The 22,979-nt window shown below is 33.2% G+C and overlaps 1 protein-coding gene across 1 annotated transcript; it reads left to right on the top strand.

The window, feature by feature from the left end:
• The first annotated feature begins 580 nt into the window (after positions 1-580).
• Positions 581-2,601, top strand: LOC142550474 (heat stress transcription factor A-6b-like). The gene is made up of 2 exons (XM_075659566.1): positions 581-1,176; positions 1,659-2,601. Exons 1-2 carry the CDS (start codon positions 877-879, stop codon positions 2,496-2,498), a joined length of 1,140 nt encoding a protein of 379 aa, XP_075515681.1. The 5' UTR covers positions 581-876; the 3' UTR covers positions 2,499-2,601.
• Positions 2,602-22,979: the final 20,378 nt, after the last annotated feature.

The raw sequence follows: 22,979 nt of genomic DNA, 5'->3' as shown, positions 1-22,979 counted from the left end.
AACATAATAGACTATTAATATTTTTCGGAGGTTTTAATAGACCGATCTTGGGCAATTAGCCCGAATTTTATATTGTAAACAATATAACAGAACATATTATTTGTTTTCCAATGTATCCTTGACCAATCATGTAATGCCAGAGAATCCAATATAGCAAGGTGCCGCGTGTCTATATTGGTTGGCAATAAATTGTCGATATAATTGTAATTTAATTTGGAGATTAATTGAATGTTATTGCAACAATAATAAATAATTGTCACTTTTGCTAGGAAAACGAGAAAGATTTACTCAAAATAGATAAGGTTAATCAAACATGAAAATATATAAATATTAAAATAAAAATGTCATAAATATTCGTGCTAAAATAAATTTCATATGAAAAATATCCATTTTATTAAAAAAATTTACGAAATATAAAATATCAATTACATCAGATATATTTCCGTCACAATTACTTGATCAATCAAATTTAATTCTATATTTAAAGTATTCAACACTTGGTTTAAAATAATGTTATATAATATAAATTAATGCATGTTGCGATTAAATAATTCAACGCTTATTCTGATTAAATCTTCTCTCCATCTTCCCCAAAACCTAGCTAGCCCCATTCATTTCCACCGGCTGCTACTTGTTCTATGCCTTTTTTGAAACGAGGAGTGATTGAATAACCTCAATTTTCTTGTTACTCGTAGTTTAATCTTAATCTTCTTGTTTCATTTAGTGACCATCGTAGATTTTTTGGTTTTCGAATTTGAATTCTTGATAATCTTCTGTCAAAACCCTTTTATCCTCAGATTTGTACAAGGAGGTAAACAGCCAAGAAAAGAAGGGATATAACTGATCTTGCTACATCGAAAAAACCCTAAAAATATTATGAACTTTTCTGTAGTTTCCATGAAGGAGGAACATGTTGGATCAAGTTCATTCCTATACTGGGATAACGAGGAACTAATTCCACAGCCACTGGAGGCTTTACTCGAGACCGGTCCTCCGCCATTTCTCAGCAAGACTTATGATTTTGTCGACGATCCGAGTACGAATGAAATCATTTCGTGGAGTCGAGGTGACAATAGTTTCATTGTTTGGGATCCTCAAACATTTTACATGAATCTTCTTCCAAAGTACTTCAAGCACAATAATTTCTCCAGTTTTGTGAGGCAGCTCAATACTTATGTGAGCAATATTCTCTCTTTTTCGCAATTTATTTCATAATGTATTCTATTTTTCTTTCTCCGAAAAATAGATCTTATTGACCTTGAATTTAGTATAATTTCGATCCACGTCTAGGTATAATTATAGTTGATATAAGAGTACTTATAATAAGTTGTGTGGATAATTCCATTGTGTTAGTTTAATTTTCTGCGATTCTAGTTCTTCAAAATCATTTCGATCTAATTGGTAGATACCGAATAATTATGAAAACATAATGAAGAAATTAATTCTTAGTGTTGAGCGCTTTTTTTTTTTTAAAGTGTGTTGAGCTTCTTAATTAAATTATTTCGAATGAATTTTAGAGCAAAGTCCCGGATGCTAAGACTTTTCACCAAATATTGCATTTTATACTAAAAACTTGCGATTTTTTTTGCAATATTTCACAAGATTTCCTGGCTTTCTGTATTATGAAATATAGAATATGAATAAATGTAATGTTCCAGGGCTTCAGGAAGGTTGATCCAGATAAGTGGGAGTTTGCAAATGAAGGGTTTTTAAGGGGACAAAGGCATCTTCTAAAAAACATTGCAAGAAGAAAGACTCAGTATTCGAGTTCTCAAACGTCGATTAACCAAAGTCTAGGCTCGTGTGTGGAGGTGGGAAGTTTTGGATTAGATGCAGAAATTGATCGTTTGAGTCGCGACAAACTAGTTCTAGCAACGGAATTAGTGAAACTTAGGCAGCAGCAACAAACCACTTTATTATGCCTTAGAACAATGGAACAAAGGCTAAAAGATACAGAAATGAAGCAAAAACAAACTATTAGTTTGTTGGCAAATGCTATACAAAGCCCCACTTTCTTGCAACAAATATTGCAGCGAAAAGACGAGAAGAAAGAGCTTGCGGTATTGTTATGCAACAAAAGGAGAAGAAGAATATTGGAGCATGTCTCAAAAAATGTTGGTCTTGAAGAATTAGTTTTCCAAGAAGGGGGAAGTACCAATTTCTCCACAAATATTGGGATCGGGTTTTCGGAATTAGGTCAAGGAAGTATGGAATATGCAATCAAAAACGATGTTGGAATTGGGCAACTTGGGGATGGAAACTTTTATGTTAAGCTAGAGCCTCAAGAGTATGGTGACATTAATCCAAGATTTGGTGATTTGCAGCTTGAGAAATTGGCATTGAGTATTCATAATCCTCAACTGATTATGGCGGAAAAATCTTCGGAAAAAGGGGATTGTGAGCCAATTGATGAAGGGTTTTGGGAAGAATTGATAAATGAGGGTATTGATGAAATTGGGAAACTTGGTGTTGAGGAGGGTGTGCAGGATTTGGCTTGAGCAATTGGGAATCTTGGGTGCAAACCTAAGATTAAAAAATAAACATTTATTTTTTTAGGGTTCATGATTTTTGGCTCATAATGAGGCCTATTTGGTAACATTCGGTAGTGCAATTGTTTTTCCATTATGGATTCTTAGGAGTAATATATTCTGATTTTCTTATATATTATTGGTCTCACTAGCATTGTCGTCCTACCCATGGTTTTCTTAGTATCCAATAAGGACGTTTCATTTTCGGAAAATTATCCCATTACCCTCATTTAATTATGTATAACATTATTTTTACCAAATTATTTAATCAATAAGTTTTTCAAATTATCTTTTGTTCGTCATTTATTCAATTGATTTGACGTTGTTACAAATTTAATTCAAAGGTGGCACATTGCTGGTCCTTTATCTTCTTGAATATCAAGAATTAATCTTTAAACTATATTCAATTACCATTAATCAATATTCTTAGTCTTTTATCTATTTGATCATACAAAATATAGTCCAACAATTACTATTTACATATTCTAGTCTTTTTTAATATCAATGTTAAGTGTTACTGGTTTTTATCCATTTTATCTAATAATACAAAAGTTAGGTAGTGTTTTGCAAAACTTTGTATATAAAAAATCTATAATATTATTTTTAAGCATTTACAAAAACTTTACTTTACTAAATCTATTTTGTTTGCAATCAGGGATGGAGCTAGCAGACTTGTCGAGGCATTTTTTTTCCCCTCCAAAATAGTTACGCTCCTCCACTGGTTTGCATGTATGCAACATTTTTAATTGCAAATAACTTACAAATTAATACGAGAAACATAATTTTTATAGATGAATTTTCGTAATTTTTGTTATAATTCAATGTAAAAATTTCTAATTAAATATCCAATAGAAGAACTAAAGTCATGTTAAATTTTAGAAAAGTACTAAAACATTTTCTATTCTTCGAAACCAGAAATAATACTATTATTTCATTTTTAACTATTAATTCAATTTCAAACCTTCTATTATACTTACCACCCATAATTCAAATCTAGATAACAAGCATAGCAGTCCCAACGTTATGATCTCCTAACTTAGAACCCTTTGGGATTTAGTATGTGACTGGTCAAATTGTTCACTAGATGGTGGAGTTTGGTGACATTGACATCAAATTTGAGGATTTTATCTTCGTGGAAAATTTAGCCACCTAAGATGACACATAGCTTGTTAAGCATTATTTTATCTTTTATCTTATGATTTCTTTAAAAAAAAAAAAAAGAGAGATACGTGCTCTCTATTAGTTGGTTTAAGAGAATTTTTGTTTTAAATTATTATTATATGTTTTTATAATACCACCTGTGCCAAAGTAATTGGGTAGAGGTCTTTGTACTCAATATTATACTCTTAAACATGACACGAGAAATCTTTGTATGGGCATAGATTCGTCTTTTTGAAAGAAGTGATACGTTTTCCCACGAAGGATGAAAAAGGGAAAACAAAACTCTCTCACAATTGCTTCAATTCCCACTTGTCTTAAAAACATTTTTGACAAATTCCCACTGGTCGAAGTATCCAGCAAATCGCTCTCAATACTCTGCAGGAAGACACCTGTCCTCACCACCATTCATAGTCAGACCAAATTTTGGGTCGTGATTCGTGTAAGTAGTAGAAATTTAGTTTTACTCTCACAACTTGATGCTTGTTTTACATTTAGGGTTTTTTGACCGTATTGTTTATGTGGTGTCGGAAATAATAATAATGTCTAATATCACATGATCAATTTATAGCACCACATTAATACAATTAAGGAGAAAAATTAAATGTGAGACAAAGATCGACTTCTCGTAAAAAAATTAATTTTGACGACTTAGATGATAAAAGTTGAAAATATCCAATTTAATACGAGTAAAATCTTAATTTTTCCAACATAAATGTTTCAAAAATCTAATTAAGCTTTTACATATTAAATACATTTATCTGGATTCTTTTTATTTTAAAGTATAAAAAATATATTATTTTTATCATAACATTTGTTACCTCATCAGCGATCATATAAGCGTTCATAATAAGTATCCACGAAATCAATTCTATAGATATATATCATAACATATTAAACATGTATTGTTCGATTTTTGTTGGATATAACAAGGGTTAATTGGTTGAAAATCCTTCTGCACAAAGTTTTGTTTGGATTCAGAAACCGTCGCCAATAGCGATAATTTCATCAGAAACCGTTGTCTATTAGCGTGTTTTTTTGGACAAAAGACAATTGTTTTCTAAAACCGTTGTGGAGTAGCGTGTTTTTTTAGAGAAACGACAACGGTTTTCATGAACTATTGTCGATTAGCGTGCATTTTTAGACAAACAACAACGGTTTTATGAAATAGCGACGGTTTAAACTAACACCGTCGCCAATAGCAATAGTAGTATATTAACCGTCCCTAATAGCGACGGTTTCTGATGAAACTCTCCCTATTGGCGACGGTTTAGTACATAACCGTCGTCAGTCGCCAATTTTTCTATAAATAATCGTATTTTCGGTCCATTTTCTCCACACCTTCCCCATCTACCATACATTTTCCTCTCTTGTATGATTTCCGTTTCGATTTATGTAAGTTTTTTCGCTTCAATTCTTGTTAAATTTCTAAGTGTTAGTTATGATTATGAATTTTATTAGCTTAAAAAGATATCAAGTTTTTTTTTTATATTTATTAAATTAAAAAAGTAATTTTTTTATTTTAATTAAAACATTAGCAACAGATTATGTCTAAACCATCGCTAAGTAGCGACAGTGTTCTTGTAAAACTGTCGCTAATTAGAAATGGTTTAATTAAAAACCGACACTAATTAGCGACGAATTACTCTAAACCTCGCTAAATTTAGCGACGGTATAAATTAAACCGTCGCTAAAATTAGCGACGGTTTAGACATAATCCGTCACTAATTATTCAAAAACCGTCGCTAATTTGAGCTACTACAATGGTTAAAAACCGTTGTCGTAGAACACACTTTCAACAACACTGTCAATTACAACAGTTGTAACAGTGCCTACGGTATAAATTAAACCGTTCGTTTGACGTTTTTCTTGTAGTGAGTTGTGAATCCACGGCTAGCTATATACCTGAATTATTAAGGATCGAACAAGCACTTGATCATTTTGTTTCATTGAGAGAATAAATTCAAGTAGTTGAATTTGTATAAAATTATGATATAGTAAATTCAAAAGGTTGAATTTATGATAATTAAATTTTGAGAAAATAAATTCAAGAAGTTGAATGTATGAGATAGTAAATTCAAGAAGTTGAATTTATGATATATAAAATTTAGAGAGAATAAATTCAAGGAGTTGAATTTATAAAATTTGAGAATTTAATTATTAAATTAAAAAGTTGAGTTTGTTAAATATTAAATTAAATATAGTGGGAAGTATGTTTAATGGGCTTTTAGGAGTACTAATCCAACATACTAAATAATTAAAGTTCTTAATGGACTTTGATTAATTAATTGGGCTAGTCCAACTAGTCCAATTAATTAATCAAGCTCTTTAATGTTAATTAAGATGCCTAAATCTATATTTATGGATATTAGGTCTTGGTGGCATGTTTTTTTAAATAGGAGACTAGAAACCCTAGCTTGCAATCATTCCAAGTTTCCAAACTGCCTCTTCCCTCTCCAAGATTTTGGCCACCCCTAAAGAAAGTTTAGGGTTTGAGCTGCCTCTCGAGTTTTTGATCTCAACGAAAACTTCTTCTAAATGTTCTAGTGCTATTTAGAAGATGAACTAATCTTCTAGTTGTGGACCGGGTTGAGAGATTAAAGAAAGGAGATTTGAAGAACGTACGTAGGGATTTAAAACAGGAGCTACGTCCGCTTATACCGGCGTAGTTGGAGCCAAATGAAAATTGTTCACTAAAGGTATAAACTGCTAACACCCTATGAATGTTTATTCTATTTAAACCATACGAGTGTCCAAACATTTTTATTGTCAAAATAAAATTCTAAAATTTTCGCTGCGATTTGGACACGAGAAAACAATAACCCAACAATTACAATTCATAATGGTGCGACGTTGATGGAGCTTTTCGAAAGTCTTAGATAAAAAATACGTGCAAATTAATCATCAATTAACTTAAATGCAATTCATTGCTCCCATGAGAAAATTGGAGTGACTTTGAATGACGATGATGACGTACATAACATGATAAATCTCTATATGTATTTAAAGAAGATCATAATTCATTTGAGGGCATACAATAAATTTGAAGATAGTAGGAGTAGTAGAACTTTTGAAAGGTAAATTTTATTTTTTTATATTCTGAAGCAACATCTATTTTTTGGTAAATTCTTTCAGGCGTAAGAGGTTGCTAGAGCTAAAGCTAGAGCATTAAACAAGTGTCGATAGCTTTTCCAAAAGGCGTATAAGATCTGGTCCCATTGTGTTCTGAATTGATTTTGATGGTTTTTTTGTACTTTGTCATGTAGCATGTTGTGTATTACTACATTATCTCGTACTCCATTAAAACCTTGTTATAGTTCAATGCTTCATGAAACAAACACTTATTTGCTGTATTGGTGTGAGATAATTGGTTGTTGCTGGTTTGATGTCTGATAAACATAAAATTGTACATTAATTAAATGTTTTATAATATAAATTTATATTTTTTGTTTTATTAAATTTTTAAATATTATATGTTTTATAATAAAGTGTATAAAAAATATGTAGTTGTGTAATTATAAGTTTTTACTATTTTTACAGGTTCAATAAAACAATAATAACCTTGATGTTGCAAATGAGATTAAGATGATTCTTGGACCTGTAGAAAGTTGATAATAATATCTACAATATTGGTGACAAGCATGAGATAAAAATCTTCTCACAATTGAGATCAAATTAAACAACAAATAAAGTTATCAAAGGAGTGGCAGTTTTACCATGCTCTAGCATTTGAACCATATCTCTCAAATTACTTGGTCAAATGGTGAAAAACAAATACCATAATTCAAACAACTCAATTATCTACATGTTTTGTTTTATGTGGAAAAGAAAATTCGGATAAGAAGATTTTCAAAAGTGATATGAATGATGACATAATTTCTTGGAATACCAATGAAGACTTGTGTGTAAAAAAATAATATTTTATTTGCGGTTGTCTCCCCAAATTTGGCTATAAATAGGGGTTCATTGTAATGTATTGAGATATCCCTCATTTTATAAACAAACATTTGAATTCATAATATTTCTCTCTTTGTTTTTCCTTTATTTTTTTTTAAATATAATTAGTACGTTAATCTCATATTCAAAGTTTTATACTTTGAATAATGAGTAGCTAACTTCCCAAAGTTAAGATAAAAATGTGAAACTCTTGGCATGATAATAAGTATACATGTCAAAATGGGCTGATGGGGCCACCCGCCACAACCCGCCATTAGGCGGGGGGGGCCTCTAAATGGCCAACCCAGCCCAACCCACCTTGGGCCGCGGGTTAGGCGGGCCAACCCGCTTATTATTTTTTTTTAAAAAAAATACTAAACAATATTAAAATAAACATAGAAGAAAAATATATTTCAGTCAAATAGTTTCATAAAAAACTTTAAAACATTGAAATAAGACATTGAAAGCATATAACAATCAACATAATCCATAAAAAAATAAAATGCTTATTCTAATTCACACAAGATTTCATCGTACACATGTACTAAAAATTAACTCATGTAATATCACCAACGTAAATACAATGAAACCTTTAAATGTGAATTCCAAATCTTTTTTAGTATACACTTTCTCCAATTTCTTAAGGGTTTGTCATCACAAGAAAACAAAAATTAACGATCTTAAGGGTTTGTCCGCACAAGGCACCTAGCTCTTACCATCTACATTTTCTTAAAAAGTGAGAAACATTGCAAGATAACACAAAGTCGAGAAAACAGACGGTTGTAAATTTCAGAAAATATTATGTGTTCAACAATACACATAATTACTTTATTTACTATATTATTTCGATAATTCTGGATTAATTCGAGTTAAACATTAAAAAAAAGGAGGAGACTGTAGAGTATAACATCTTCAAAAAAAATAGAAGCATAGAGATTTTACCAGATTGATCGAAGTTAGACACATGAGAAAAAATAAAGAAGAAATAGGAATTTTTATGTAAAACTTAAAAATATAAAATTCGACCATAATTTGGCGGGCCAGCCCGCAACCCAAACGGGCTCGACCCGTTTGGCCCGCCTCCAAACGGGCTGCTATTTTACCAACCCAACCCGCTCAATTTTTATGGCGGAGCGGGCCGGCCCGACGGGCCTGACCCAATTTGACAAGCCTAATAATAAGGTTATAAAAGGTAATAATCTATGTTTTATATTATTTAATTATTATTTATTATTTATGTTATATTTATTTCTTTAAGTATTATTATACCCCACTTATAAGTAGGAGTTTTGATTTATTGTTGTTATATATTACACTAAATTCTTGAAACCATTTAAATGTTAGTTTGGTATTACCAACCATTTAAAGTGGATGCCTTGATTTATTATATATGAATATATCATAATATTAATTTCTTGGTACCATTTAAATGTTTGTTTAGTTTTACCAATCATTTAAAATAAATTCCTTGATTTATTATATATCAATATATCATAATATTAATTTCTTAGTACCATTTAAATGTTAGTTTGATTTTACCAACCATTTAAAATGAGAACCTTGATTTAGTGTTTACAAATATATATAGCACAATAAATACTTGACAATATTTATAAGTTTTGGTATATATACTTATAAGATAATAATATATAACATAATATAAATATGAGTATTTAATATATTGGAACCATTTTATAAACTGAATTTTAATAATATTCATTAATGTTAACTTTATTAAAATATCAATAGTAAATCCTTTAATCTCAACTACATAAATTAAAATTTGAACAATTACAAATTACCAATTAAATATTCAAACAATTAAAAGAAAAAAAACAAAACAAAAAGACATTGTAGTGTACTTGTAATTACTTTAGCTTCCCTGTGGATACGATATCAGACTCATTAAATTATACTACTTGTGGACAACCTGCTCTTGGCAGTGCAACAATCAAAGTCACATCAACGTCGTCTGTAATGTGCACTCATTATCTAATTTAATTGTTGTTGGTCTGTGGTGGGTTTAACATTTTGGTTTGACATTTTTCAAAGGTGTAATGTCAAAATCTCATCAGGATTCGATTATAAAAAATGAACAAACAAAACAACACCACACGAATTCCATGTTCTCCAAATTTTTTCTCGGGTTTCAGAGTGATCGTGTGGCATATATGGCATAGGTTGAGCCGACCTATGACCGGAGGAACTGATGATTGCTCGTTTACTCTGGAATGGACATTATTATAATCACATATATATAATCCCTCATTTGTCACTAATGGATGATTATTCCACATAAAGACAATCTGGTACCTAATTAATAACAATTAATACACGAAATAGGGTAATATGTTCTGGAATTGGCTATATTTATAGCAGTTTTAATGTTGAAGATACAAAATCGAAACATATTTACTTAATGAATATTTGTTGATGTTAGGATTATTTTATCCGACATATGCTAAAAATAATAAGACTTTCAATATAGGATGTAAAACAGTAAATTTGTGTTTTATCAGAATTAGGTGTTGTTCCAGATGTTACAACATCTCGGACAACATGCAGCGGAAAATTATATTTTGTAACACAAATTGACTTTAAATAAATAGATGGTCAAGATTAAATTTGCACAAGTATTTTTGCACAAGTATAAATACTTGTGCGGTGCCTTATGGCAAAAATTAATCACTAGAAAAAAACAATCGTTTACAAAAAAACCAATCACTAGTGATTCTCACTAAAATCAATTTCCTCAACAAGTTGAGAAAACAAATGCTTTCTAAAAACAAACAACCAGAATAAAACTAAAACAAGAAAGCAAAAACGTGTTGCCAAACAGTAGATCCACGAGAAGCAATCTTCGGTCAACTTCTTCCCAGATGTTGTCCACAGATGTTCTCAACATTCACAGCAACACCTTATCACCACTCTTCTATACACAACACGTCTCTTGAATAAAGTTTTCTCTGAAATTCTGAACGTGCACATCTGAGTGAATATTTGACCGAGAGAAAAGACCACCACGAAAATCTCCCACGAAGAACTCCCACGAAAATCACCTCCACGAAAAACTATCTCTACGAAAATCTCTTCTACGAAAAATTTCTTCCACTAAAACTCTCTGAATTTTTTTCGTATCTCTCTCTCTCCTAAGCTTTTGAATCTACATCTCTTATTTATAAATGTCTCATCTTCTATGATTTATCTTCAAGGAAATCTATAAGATATGATATACAAGAATTATATTAGAAACAAAATCAATAATATCATATCATGTAAATCATTATCATAAATATTATATCTATAAAATCTTTATCATAAACATAATATCTAGAAAAGTAAAACACAATATTCCACATAATCTTATCAAGATGAAATTAAAATTAAGGAAGATATTATATCACAATAAAATCTTAACATAATTATCTAGAAAGACAAAACCATAATTAAATATTATACTCAATCAAATCAACAAGGAAAAGATAATATTAAGAAAATCAATTTAATATGGAAATTATATTTCCCTTCGGTTGACCCATCAACTTGGTATTTTAGTGTTAGATGTATAATGATTGATCGAAAACAGGTTATGCCATATGAATTGGTCCACCGAATCATTACTCAACTTATACAATTGTAATCCATATTAGAATACATTGTACTAAAGAATTTTTAACAATATTTGATTGATCCATACACCATTGCATTATGTTCAATCATATATTCTCCCACACATATTAACCACATATAATCACTCATTTGTCACAAATTGATTATTATTCAACATAAAGAAATTCGGGTACCCGATTAATAATAATAAATACACGAAACAGGGCAATCTATTCTGGCATTGACAATATTGATAACACTTTTAATGTTGAAGATACAAAATCCAAACATATTTGTATAATGAGTGTCCGTTGACATATCAATATGATATTCAAGGGTTAGATGCATAATGATTTTGATTGAAAAATGTTAGGTAGTATGGATTGGTTCACACTAATTAGATATCACTTGAATCAGTACTCAAGTCTATATGAAACTATACGTGTATCATTGTACTAAAGATTTATTAACAATATTTGATTTATACATACACCATTGCATTGCGTTCAATCATATATATATATATTCTCTAACACATATCATAATGGACCTTCAGTATACAAGTAGTCACTCGATGTGGTAATTGACCTTAGTCACCACACTATGTTATCATTAGGTACCACTAACCTTGAATTAGATATTAATATATTTTAATCAAGAATCGATTGCTCTATTTCACGTATTAGTTAGCAATAAGCAGGCACCAGAGGTTTCATACTGATCATAGGTGGTTACACTGATTATGAATAAAAAATTTGAATGTCATATTGATGTCTTAATGAACATTCATTTAGCAAAGTATAATATATTATATAGATGAATAAAAAAATATTGAGAAATACTTGGTAGAAGTTTACACATCTAACCTCATATGGATAACAATTGCATTACTTGAGTGGTTAGTTAATCAAGTGATATCCACTTAGCATGAACCAACTCATACTACGTACGTAACTTATTTTTAAACAAAGTGACTACGAATCAAACATTTTGAATGCCATATTGACGTGTTAACGGACAGTCATCACACAAATATATTTTAATTTTCTGTCTTTAACCTTAAATGAGGTATGATTGTAGTAAATTCGAGTATGTATCTTCCAATAATTTAACGTATTGATTGATAGTAACGAAGCTCAATTTTGTCGTTGGATGAAACAAACAAACTAATTCCAACGAGGGATTGTGTGTGGTTACAGCGACTGTAGAATGTATGATTGTACACAGCTTTTTTTAACAAAATGAGAGGAATTTTTGGAAGATTTGTTGGATAATTTTGATGCTTAATGAATGAAAATTAAGTAAAATAATCAATGTGTTTGATTTGAAAAATTCGAAACGAAGAACGTGTTAGAGTAGATGTCCTGCAAGCCAACTGTTGGCTAGGGATTTTATTGACTCAGTTGTAAAGAATAATCTTTATTTTAATATAATTCATTATTTTATGGTTTGTTATCTCTTTATCTGTATACCCATGTTATCAAACATAGATAAAGACCTTGATTATACTTTAATACAAATGAATCGTAATTCGATGTTGAAACTCGTTTGTAAACACTGTATAATCTAAATTCGTTCCTAGTCGATTCAGCCGCCTAAAACATGGATAAAGGTCGCTTGAGCTTGAGACTAGCATCTGTGATGTTGTGTACTGCGTTTCTTGGTAAGGACATAGAGATGTCCAAACATGCAGATGAGTAGTCATATGATGATTATACCAAACAACCCTCCCTCGGACTTTCCAAGTGGTTATCATTCATCGAGAGGATAAGTCTGTGGTTATGATTGTACACCATTAGTCCTTACGACCCGGGACAACACTGAGGCTCTATATGCGAGGGTTGTGCTTTGACTCGTTTACCGGCTCCAGGAGAGTCATCAGGTGGCGAGGTTGGGTACAGTTACGACACATATAGGAGCCAGTGCATTGTAGTCGGGAATTCACCGCTCACCTACGGGTGTGGATATCCTATGTGACCTAATGTAATAATAGTGCATGGAATCTCTGGCCAGAGTATAAGATGTACGTTGGAGAAGGAGTTCTCAAATAGTACACGCGATGCCTCTATTATAGTTATCACATAGTTATCGAATTAATATGCAACCCTCAATGAACCAATGGTTGCTGATTCGATCGGGATATATGAGATGAAGGGACCGTACTGTACGTTAATCATAATCGACTGGTTCTTGCAGGCACTATCAGTGATACGTAGGGGATCATGGGGCGATGGTACTAGACGCTCTTACCATGATCCGAAGGGTGCAATCAGAAATGAGTTCTGACATTCTTGATCAAGGTGTTGATGAAAATAATGGGGCTAACTGGGGTAAGCCCGAATAAAGGATTATGTCCTGAATCACAAAGAGTTGTGAACCCACGGCTAGCTGTATCCCTGAACCATTGAGGGTCACACAAGTACTGGATTATTTGTTCCCGATGAGATAATAAATTCAAGAAGTTGAATTTAAATTATGATATAGTAAATTCAAAGAGTTGAATTTATGATAATTAAATTTTGAGAAAATAAATTCAAGGAATTGAATTTTATGAGATAGTAAATTCAAGAAGTTGAATTTATGAAATTTGGAGAAAATAAATTCAAGGAGTTGAATTTGTAAAGTTTAAGAATTTAATTTATTAAACTCAAAAGTTGAGTTTATTAAATATTAAATTAAATATAGTAGGAAGTATGTTTAATAGGCTTGTAGGAGTACAAGTCCAATATACTAAATAATTAAAGTTCTTAATGGACTTTGATTAATTAATTAAATCAGTTGGACTAGTCCAATTAATTAATCAAGCCCATTAATGTTAATTATGATTATTAGGTCATGGAATTTTAAATAAATAAAAATTCTTGACCTAAAATCATAGCCTCCACAAAATTGAGTTGTGCCAATTTCGAGAATCACCAAGTTTGGAAATGCAATAAGAATCTTTCATTAACTTAATTAATCCAATTAATTAAGTAAAGGAATGATTATTATGGAAAAGGATTGATTAATTCTTAAAATTGATTGCATGTATTCGGTGGATTCTTTTCTTTTGAAGATTTGAGAAATAAGGCATCCGATAATTTTTTCTTGCCTTTTGGACAATAACTTTCGGCTCCTCCATAATTCTTCTTTATGTTTAATTCACGTAAACCATACGAGTGTCCAAAAGAATTATTTTGTTTTTCAAAATAAAATAAAAATTTTAAACTTCCGCTGCGTTTGGGCACGTAGAAAACCAAGATACAACAGAACGAAGCTTAATGAACGAATATTAAGTTCGGTGGTTCTAAATTAAACTCGAATTGAGTTAATCGAATGTTGAAAGAACTTCAAACGAGTAGTCGGAACATGTAAGGGACGGAAACTGAATGAAAAAAATCGAGATCAGTAGCAGGCACGTGTGCCGAGAGCTCTAGGTAGGCGCTGCCGAGAGCGCTCGGCAGTGCGCGCGGTCTCGGCAGCGCGCACGGTTTTTCGTGTCCCTTCGGATTTTTCTGGTATTTTTTCATTTTTTTGGCATTGTTTGATGCTTTTGGTCAGTTATAATGGCCAAGGGACACCCCTATGAATGAAAGATCATTTATTTTCACATGAAAAAATTAAATGCTTGATTTATTAAATATGAAACACACATTATTTTTCTAAAAAAAGGTTGAAAATCATTTTGCATATTGTTCATTTTCCTTTCTTCAACAAGAGAGAGTTCCATTTATTTCCTTGTTATAGAACATGGATATTTGAGTGCTCATTATCCAAGAGTTGTAGCTGTATCTTTGGAGAAGATTGCCACAAAACTCTAGCACATTGTGAGGGGCAAATTCTTCTTAAGGAGAAAATGTTCAACACTTGCATCTACAAGCCAATTTTTTTGTTTTCTTCTTGTTTTTCCTATCAAATTTGAATCACTAAACAAAAATCTTAAGAAGAATTTCTGCATTTTTAATCATTTGCAAGAAGAATCTCATTGACATCATCATCTACAACACAACATGCAACCGTTGCACCAGGAGAGAAACCAGAAAATTTTTCCGGTGCAGATTTCAAAAGATGGCAACAAAAGATTCTCTTCTATCTCACAACCTTGAGTTTGTCAAGGTTCTTGAAGGAAAATCCTCCCACTGTTGCTGAAGACGAGACAGACACCAACAAGGGGGCCGCTTTGGATGCATGGAACCAAAGTGATTTCCTGTGCAAGAACTACATTCTCAATGGACTTTACAATGCTTTGTACAATGTGTATTGTCAAGTCAAGACCGCCAAGGAACTTTGGGATATGCATGATAAGAAATACAGGAAGGAGGATGTGGGTTTGAAGAAGTTTATTGTTGGGAGATTTTTGGACTACAAGATGGTGGACTAAAAAACCGTGATGAGTCAAGTGCAAGAATTACATCTTCTCTTGCACGAGATTCATGCGGAAAGAATGAGTCTAAGCGAGTCTTTCCAAGTTGCTGCTTTGATCGAGAAAATCCTTCAATTGTGGAAGGATTTCCAGAATTATTTGAAGCACAAAAGGAAGGAGATGGAATTGGAGGATCTCGTTGTGAAATTGAGGAGAAGAGGACAACAAAAGCACCGACGCCAAGGCAAGTAAAATGACAGCAAGGGTGAACATTGTTGAATCGAGTTTCAAAAGGAAGAAAAGGAAGTTTGAGAAGAAACCAAACAAGGCCAACAACCACCAAATAAGAAGAAGTTCAAAGGCACTTGTTATAACTGTGGAAAACCGAATCACATGGCTAAGGATTGTAGGAAGCCAAAGAAGGGAAATCCTCAAGCCAACGTAGTTTAAGAAAGGTCGGTACCATTTGATTTTTCTTAACTTAATTTGGATGCGGTTATTTTTGAAGCAAATTTGGTGGAAAACCCCAACGAGTGGTGGGTTGATACTAGAGCAACTCGACACATATGCTCCAACAAGGGAATGTTCTCCACACACACTCTATGTACCGGGAGAAAACTATACACGGGGAACTCCGCTACATCTGAGGTGGTGGGACCGGAAATGTAGTACTGAAGATGACATCGGGTTTGGAAGTAACACTTGTTGATGCACTTCATATACCAGACATAAGAGAGAACGTCGTGTCGGGGTCTCTGTTGGTCAAACACGGCTTTAAACTAGTATTTGAGTCTAAAATGGTTGTATTGACCAAGAATGATCATTTTATTGGAAAAAGATATCTCGATGAGAACCTTTTCAAGTTGAATGTAATGGCTATAAGCCAAAATGTTGTTGAAAGTAATAAAGACAAAAAGTTCTATTTACTTGCTTGAGTGTTCATTTATGGCATGTTCGTTTAGGACACGTAAATTTTAACACCTTCCAACATTTAATGAAACTGAAATTATTGCCTAAACACAACATCGATCCAACACACAAATGCGAGATATGCGTTCAAGCAAAAATGACCAAAGCGCCTTACCACTCGATTGAAAGATGTACAACTCCTCTAGAACTAATACACACCGATCTTGGTGATTTAAAGTTTGTAAAACTGGAGGAGGGAAAAGATACTACGCGACATTCATTGATGATCATACAAGGTACTGTTACATATATCTTTTGAGGTCGAAAGATGAAGCTCTTGAAGCATTCAAAGGTTATAAGACTGAAGTTGAGAAGCAACTAGACAAACAAATAAAGAGGGTTCGAAGCGATAGAGGGGGCGAATACAGAGCACCGTTTGATGAATTCTGCACATCTGCGGGCATAATTCATGAAACGAATGCTCCTTATTCACCCCAATCGAATAGCATTGCCGAAAAGAAGAATCGAACTTTGAAAGATACGATGAATGCTATGTTAATAAGTTCAGGACTACCCCAAAACTTGTGGGGGAAGCAATACTGTAACGCCCCGAAAATTTAAAAGTCCACGCAAACCACATGCATGCAATTATTAAATTCTCTTGTATTTCAATTAATTGTTTTAATTGCATTAATTAATTATGTTATTCATATGACATGTTTAAATTATATTTTTCTACATGGTTGCATTAAAATGTATTTTTAAAGGTTATTCGAGTTGCGATCGATGAATGGATACCGAGGGCTGGAAAATAGAAAATGTTTTTATTGGATAATTATTTTTAATTGTTTAAAATATGAGTGATGGTTTTTCTTATTTTTGAAAATAAGAGGTTTTGAGGTGATTTTATACGTCGAGACGTAATTTTTATCGGTATTGGTTTTTCAACAAAAACTTGAACTTTTTGGCAACCCAGCTATTAAATTCACAAATTATTTTACTAAAACAATTTTATGATTTTAATTAAACTCTAATGAAGCACTAATGAGCCTAAATTGTGTGCTTAATAGGCCTAAGCCTTGGTAGGTGATTTTATCATATTTAAAGTGTTAAAACCTACCATAAACCATCACATAACTCACGCCACTTCTGAATTTTCACTCTCAAATTCTCTCCCAAACACACGGCCACACACTCACTATTTTGAAGAAGAATTTTCGGATATTCAAGGGAAGCATCAAAGCCATCGTCTCCTCGTCCCCGTTCTTCGTCGTCAACGTATATTCGTGCGTTTAAAACGCAAAGACATGCCATATTCTCCTTTTACTCATCATCACACCATATCAAGATTTTATGCATGAAAATTATGGAAATCAAGTGTCACTTTGAATTATTTTCGGAATTTCATCATATGTCAAACTTTTGGCTTCCATATTCCTTCAAAAATCATGTTTTTGTATGGTTTAAAGGCTGCCATGATATAGGTATTGATCAAGCATTTTTTTATATGAATTTAGAGCCCTAGCACATCACCTAAACACCACACACGATCATGAAAATAATCTGAAATGGAGGTTGCTGTCATGCGAGTTGAAGGGCTTCGGGTTTGTTCTTAAGGGCTCGGCTTGGGCTTGGCTAGGGTCAGGGCTTAGCCAGGGACGGGGAAGGGTCAAGGGAAGAGTCCTAGACATGCTAGGACTCGAACTAAGTGGGCTGGGAGAGTGGCAAAAGGCACGCGCAGGTTGCTGGTTTGTGTAGGAGTCAAGGGCTTGGCTTGGGGTTTGAAGGCTGGGCTAGAGTGAGTCCTAAGGGTCCTAAGTGAGTGAACAAAATGTTGGTTCAAGGGTTGAGTTCGCTTGTAGGGTCCTGAAAACTAGAACAAAGAGCCCGTTCACCATTGAAGTTCTCGGCCATCTTATGCTTGGGGTTGGGGCTTCGGTTTCGTGGTTTGGGTTGGTTCCTAAGGGTTCCAAGGGTCCAGTAGGGTGCCTTAGGGGGTTGGTTAGGGTTTGGTTCATCATGGTTCGAGGGTGGCTCGAGGAAATCGAAAGATGGCTCGAGGGGTTCAATCATGGGTCAAGTTAGGGTTTTTAAAGTTAAAAATAATCGAAACACGGCTCATGGGGGTCAAGTCATGGTTCATAAGGGATAAAATAATACAAAAAGTATAAGTTTCAAATTTAGAAATTTTATATTAAAGTTTGGGGTTTTTTCGGGATGAAAACGCCTTTCAAACGACAAATCATGAATTAATTGAAAAGCCTAGTTTTAAGCTAAATAAAATTATGAGAATTTTAATTATTTGGGACATGTTAGTCCATGAAATCATGAAAAATATAAAAAGGGAAAATGTTACGTCCAGGGGTAAAACGGTCTTTTTACACCTAAAAATTTGTAAAGATCATGGCGGTGTCTTGAATGCTGTTTTGTATGCTTATATGATTATTCCAAATGTTCATGAATTTTTATGACATTGATTTTAAATGTTTATGATTTATTATGTCAATTTGACATTTTAAATGTTTACGATTTATTACGTCAGAATGTTATTTTATAAGGTTATGATTTAATATGTCAAAATGTTTATTTAAAATATTGATGATTTAAATGCATAATTTAAAGGTTTATGATGTTGAAATGTTTATTTAAAAGATTTATAGATTTTTATATGTAAAAGATTTCTTTTAAAACGTTTATGGATTTTTAAGAGGAAACAATAACGTTAAAAGATATGTTGCATTCTTGTTTTAAAAAGGAAAAAGATATTAAATGCATGATTTTTAGGAAGTGATGAAAAAGCAAAACGTTGATGAAAGTGAAGTAATTGTGATTATTGAGGATATGAGGATATGATTGAGGATAGGCCAAGGCTCAGTTGACGATTTTATGTCGCTGATGTCCCCGCCGCCCAGTACTGTTGTTTCATGTAGATGAATCCATCGACTATTGAGGATATGAGGATATGATTGAGGATAGGCCAAGGCTCAGTTGACGATCTTATGTCGCTGATGTCCCCGCTGCCCAGTACTGTGGTTTCATTAGATGGATCCATCAACTTTTGAAGATTGAGGAAAGTCATAATTAACGATCTGAATTCAATAAAAAGAAAATGTTTATGATCATGATGAAAGGATACATGTTATGAATGAGGAAAAGGAAAATGTTGAGGTTTAAAGTATACATGTTCATATGAATATGTTGAGGGTGATATGAAAACATTTATGAAAAAGTTTACGAAAATGTTTATGAAAAGCTTATGAAAATGTTTATGTTTAAAGTTTATGCATCATGAAAATGTTTATGAATATGATTATGTTTAAAGTTTATGCATCTTCATGAAAACGATATTTTAAGTACAAGTATTTTTTACTGTTGCATTGTATATGTATATGTATTACATGTTATCAAGATTATAGTGTGTTGAGTCTTTAGACTTACTAGGTATGATTGATGCAGGTGATTATGATAATAATGTTAAAATTGGTCTTGATGGTTGACTTTGGTGGACTGAAGGTGCACATAACCCGAGGACCGACGCTAGTTTTCCGCACTAGTTATGATTTATGATTTTAAGTTATGTTAAAGATATTTTTACGACGATTTATTTATGAGTGGTTTTCAGAGGTTATAGTATGTGCTATACTTTTCAAATAATGTTTTTGAGTTGATAAAATAGCTGGTTGTTTTACTTTTAAAATGGTTCCAAAATATTTTATGATTCGGTCGAATGCTATGTGAGGTTTGAAAAAAAAATTATAGCAGGTTTTAAGAAAACAAGTAGCAGAAGTTTCAGTTGGTATTAGAGCAATGGTTCTGTAAAGGGTTGTGCCACCATCAGTGCCAGGAAGCTCAGTCGTCAAGCCTCAATCTGTAAGTTTACATGCTTTATTTGATGTTATGATGTTATCCGCATAATTACATGAATTATATGTTTACGTCACATGTTTAATAGCTCTATGAGGATATATGATTTTTATGCTTTGGAATTTTATACGTGATAAGATATGAAATAAGAATATATTTGATTTCATCGCATGTTGGTTTCGTGGTGGAATTGGACTATGTTTGTAGAACCCGTAAGTCAGTAAACGTATAAGCCGTGCATAATTCTAGATTTTTAAATTTAATTGACTTCATTGCATGATTATTTTAAATGCATTTATTTGAAGTTAATTATTTTATTATTTCAGTTCAGTAGTTTGATTTTTAGCATTTCAGTTATTTCAGTGAGGCCGGACCGGAGTTGGAGTTTTGAGATAGAATTTAAGATTCGAGAAATATTTCCAGAAGTTAATTTAGCTAGCAACCAAGTTCTTTAAGTTAGAAAGGGAGGTTTGAGGATTTAATTTAATTATTTGAGGTGATTAAGAAATAAACTCATTTAAGTTATTAAATTAAGGGGTTAGCTCACTAAAATTATTTAAAGGATTAGTAAGGCTTTCAAGGATTATTAGTTGACTAGATAACCAACATTTCCCCTTTATTTTATTATGCATTTTTCGGCCACCCTTAGTTGCTAGAAGATTCATTTTCCAACTCATCAACTTTGACCAATTCTTTGCATGTAATTAGTAGGATAATTCTAGGATTTTTGGGAGCACAATTTAATTAATTAATGGACATATCCTAGACTAGAAAACAAGCTAATATTCGGCCACCTCATCCCCAAGTAGACTTGATATCAAACAACAATTCAAATTTCAAAGGAGAGTGGACTTAGTCTTGATTCATTCCTTATATCTTGCACCATTTCTCCTCACCTTCCTAACCATTTTTCCCCCTCTCTTTTCTTTCGAAATCTGAGTGAAATTTTAAGCTGAGAACCGTAGGAATCCAGTAGGAAAATAAGGGAGAGAAATCGAGAGCAAGAAAGGTAGACAAGAAGCGCTCCACCTCCTCCGTGCCGCGTCGTCGTCGTTTCGTTCGTTTTCTTTCGAAACGAAACCAGGCATGTCTAGATCTCTTTCAAACCTCAATCAAGTCATATTATTAATTATTTTTCAGTACATGATCAGATTTTATCATTTCAAAAACCGAAATTTTCAGCAAAACAAGAAAGAAAATTCTGCACAGATTTTTTATCGACTTCCATGCTTCACGATTGGTATGTTTTGTTTCGATTTCAGGGATGGATCGTTCCAGGGGCTCGAGGCTTCATATAGACATGTACTAGGACATGTTAGGGCCATGATAGATCGTGAATTTCAATTCCATACATGCTGGAACGAGCACATGACAGCAACCTCCCCATTAGTGCAGAATGTTGTTCGAAAAATTCAGTTTCTTGTCATGGAGGAAGGATCTGATCTTGGCTGCCCCAATGGCCTATAGCCATGGTTGGATCACTTCCCTAGCATGTCTAAGACGTGACTAAGTTGCCCTTTTGGTGGCTTGGTCCATGGTTCATCGGTTTTTAATAAAAACGTCAAAACAGCCCCTATACCCCTTCGGCTTCTTCATTTGTTCAGCTTTTGGTTCGTTCTTTTGTTGCTTGGTATGGATCTTGGTTGGCCTATGGCCCTTAGCCACGATTCTTATCATGCTCCTAGATGTCTAGATCGTGCCATGGTCAATCAAATGGCCACTGGAATGACGCAAGACATCGATCATAGCATAAACACTACACACGCATTCAAGATGCTCTCGGTTGGACCCTTCGGTTGAGTTATGGTGTGATGCGGATTGTGGCTGGCCTAGGGCCCTTAGCCATGGTTCAAATCATTCCTTGGGATGTTGGTAAGAGTCTCTGGTCGGTGGTTCACTCCCCTAATGGCCGATAGTCTCGAAACCAACGCAAGTCTTGTAGTTGCGCAGCTGCTGGAAATTACAGCAAGTTGCTGTGTCGGTTCAGAGGCTCGTTCGAGTTCTTGGTTGGCTTTTAGCCCATGGCCTTGGACTGGACAGTGCCTCATTGAGTTAGGAAGGTCATGTTTTTGACCGTTTGTCATTTGGATCATTTTTGAGGTCGTACGAGAATTTACGGTGCAATGTGCCAAATTGACTCTCGAAAGAGCGTTTCGTGTTTTGGCCTCCATTCCACCTAGATTTCGACCCTATCATTTTAGGAACATTATTTTATGATTTTTCGGTGTATTTTAATCATGACTATACGTCGGTTCAGTGTCGGTTCAGGTTGGCTCGGAGTCATGATTAAATGCGAAGTCATTAGGCGTCATAGTCGCATCTTTTGAACGTAAATTGCATAGTTGGTCAAGTTTAAGCTATTGCATAATTTTCATGGCACAGTTAGGTTGCAGCGAGCCTGGGAACGATCCAATCCAATCCAGTTGGTAAAATTACGGGACATTTTCATTATGCCAGTTAATTATTTTACGTGCATTAAATAGAAAATGATTATTTTTGAGATTTATGCGATATGGCTTGTGGTTCATTCACTATGTGGGAGTGTTATTTTATACGGTCGCCAGTGACCGATCAGTTCAGTATGGTACCACCCGGTCGCCAGTGACCGGCCAGCTCAGTTCAGTTTCAGCCTC

This window comes from Primulina tabacum, chromosome 7 (assembly GCF_025594145.1).
Source record: "Primulina tabacum isolate GXHZ01 chromosome 7, ASM2559414v2, whole genome shotgun sequence".
NCBI classification, from domain to species: Eukaryota; Viridiplantae; Streptophyta; class Magnoliopsida; order Lamiales; family Gesneriaceae; genus Primulina; species Primulina tabacum.
This window is presented reverse-complemented; position numbering and strand designations above follow the sequence as displayed.

Excerpts from the sequence above, each read along its gene's own strand:
- LOC142550474 (XM_075659566.1), top strand. The coding sequence starts at position 877 with ATGAACTTTTCTGTAGTTTCCATGAAGGAGGAACATGTTGGATCAAGT. Across the intron at positions 1,177-1,658 it reads TGAGGCAGCTCAATACTTAT|GGCTTCAGGAAGGTTGATCC; the intron begins GTGAGCAATATT and ends GTAATGTTCCAG.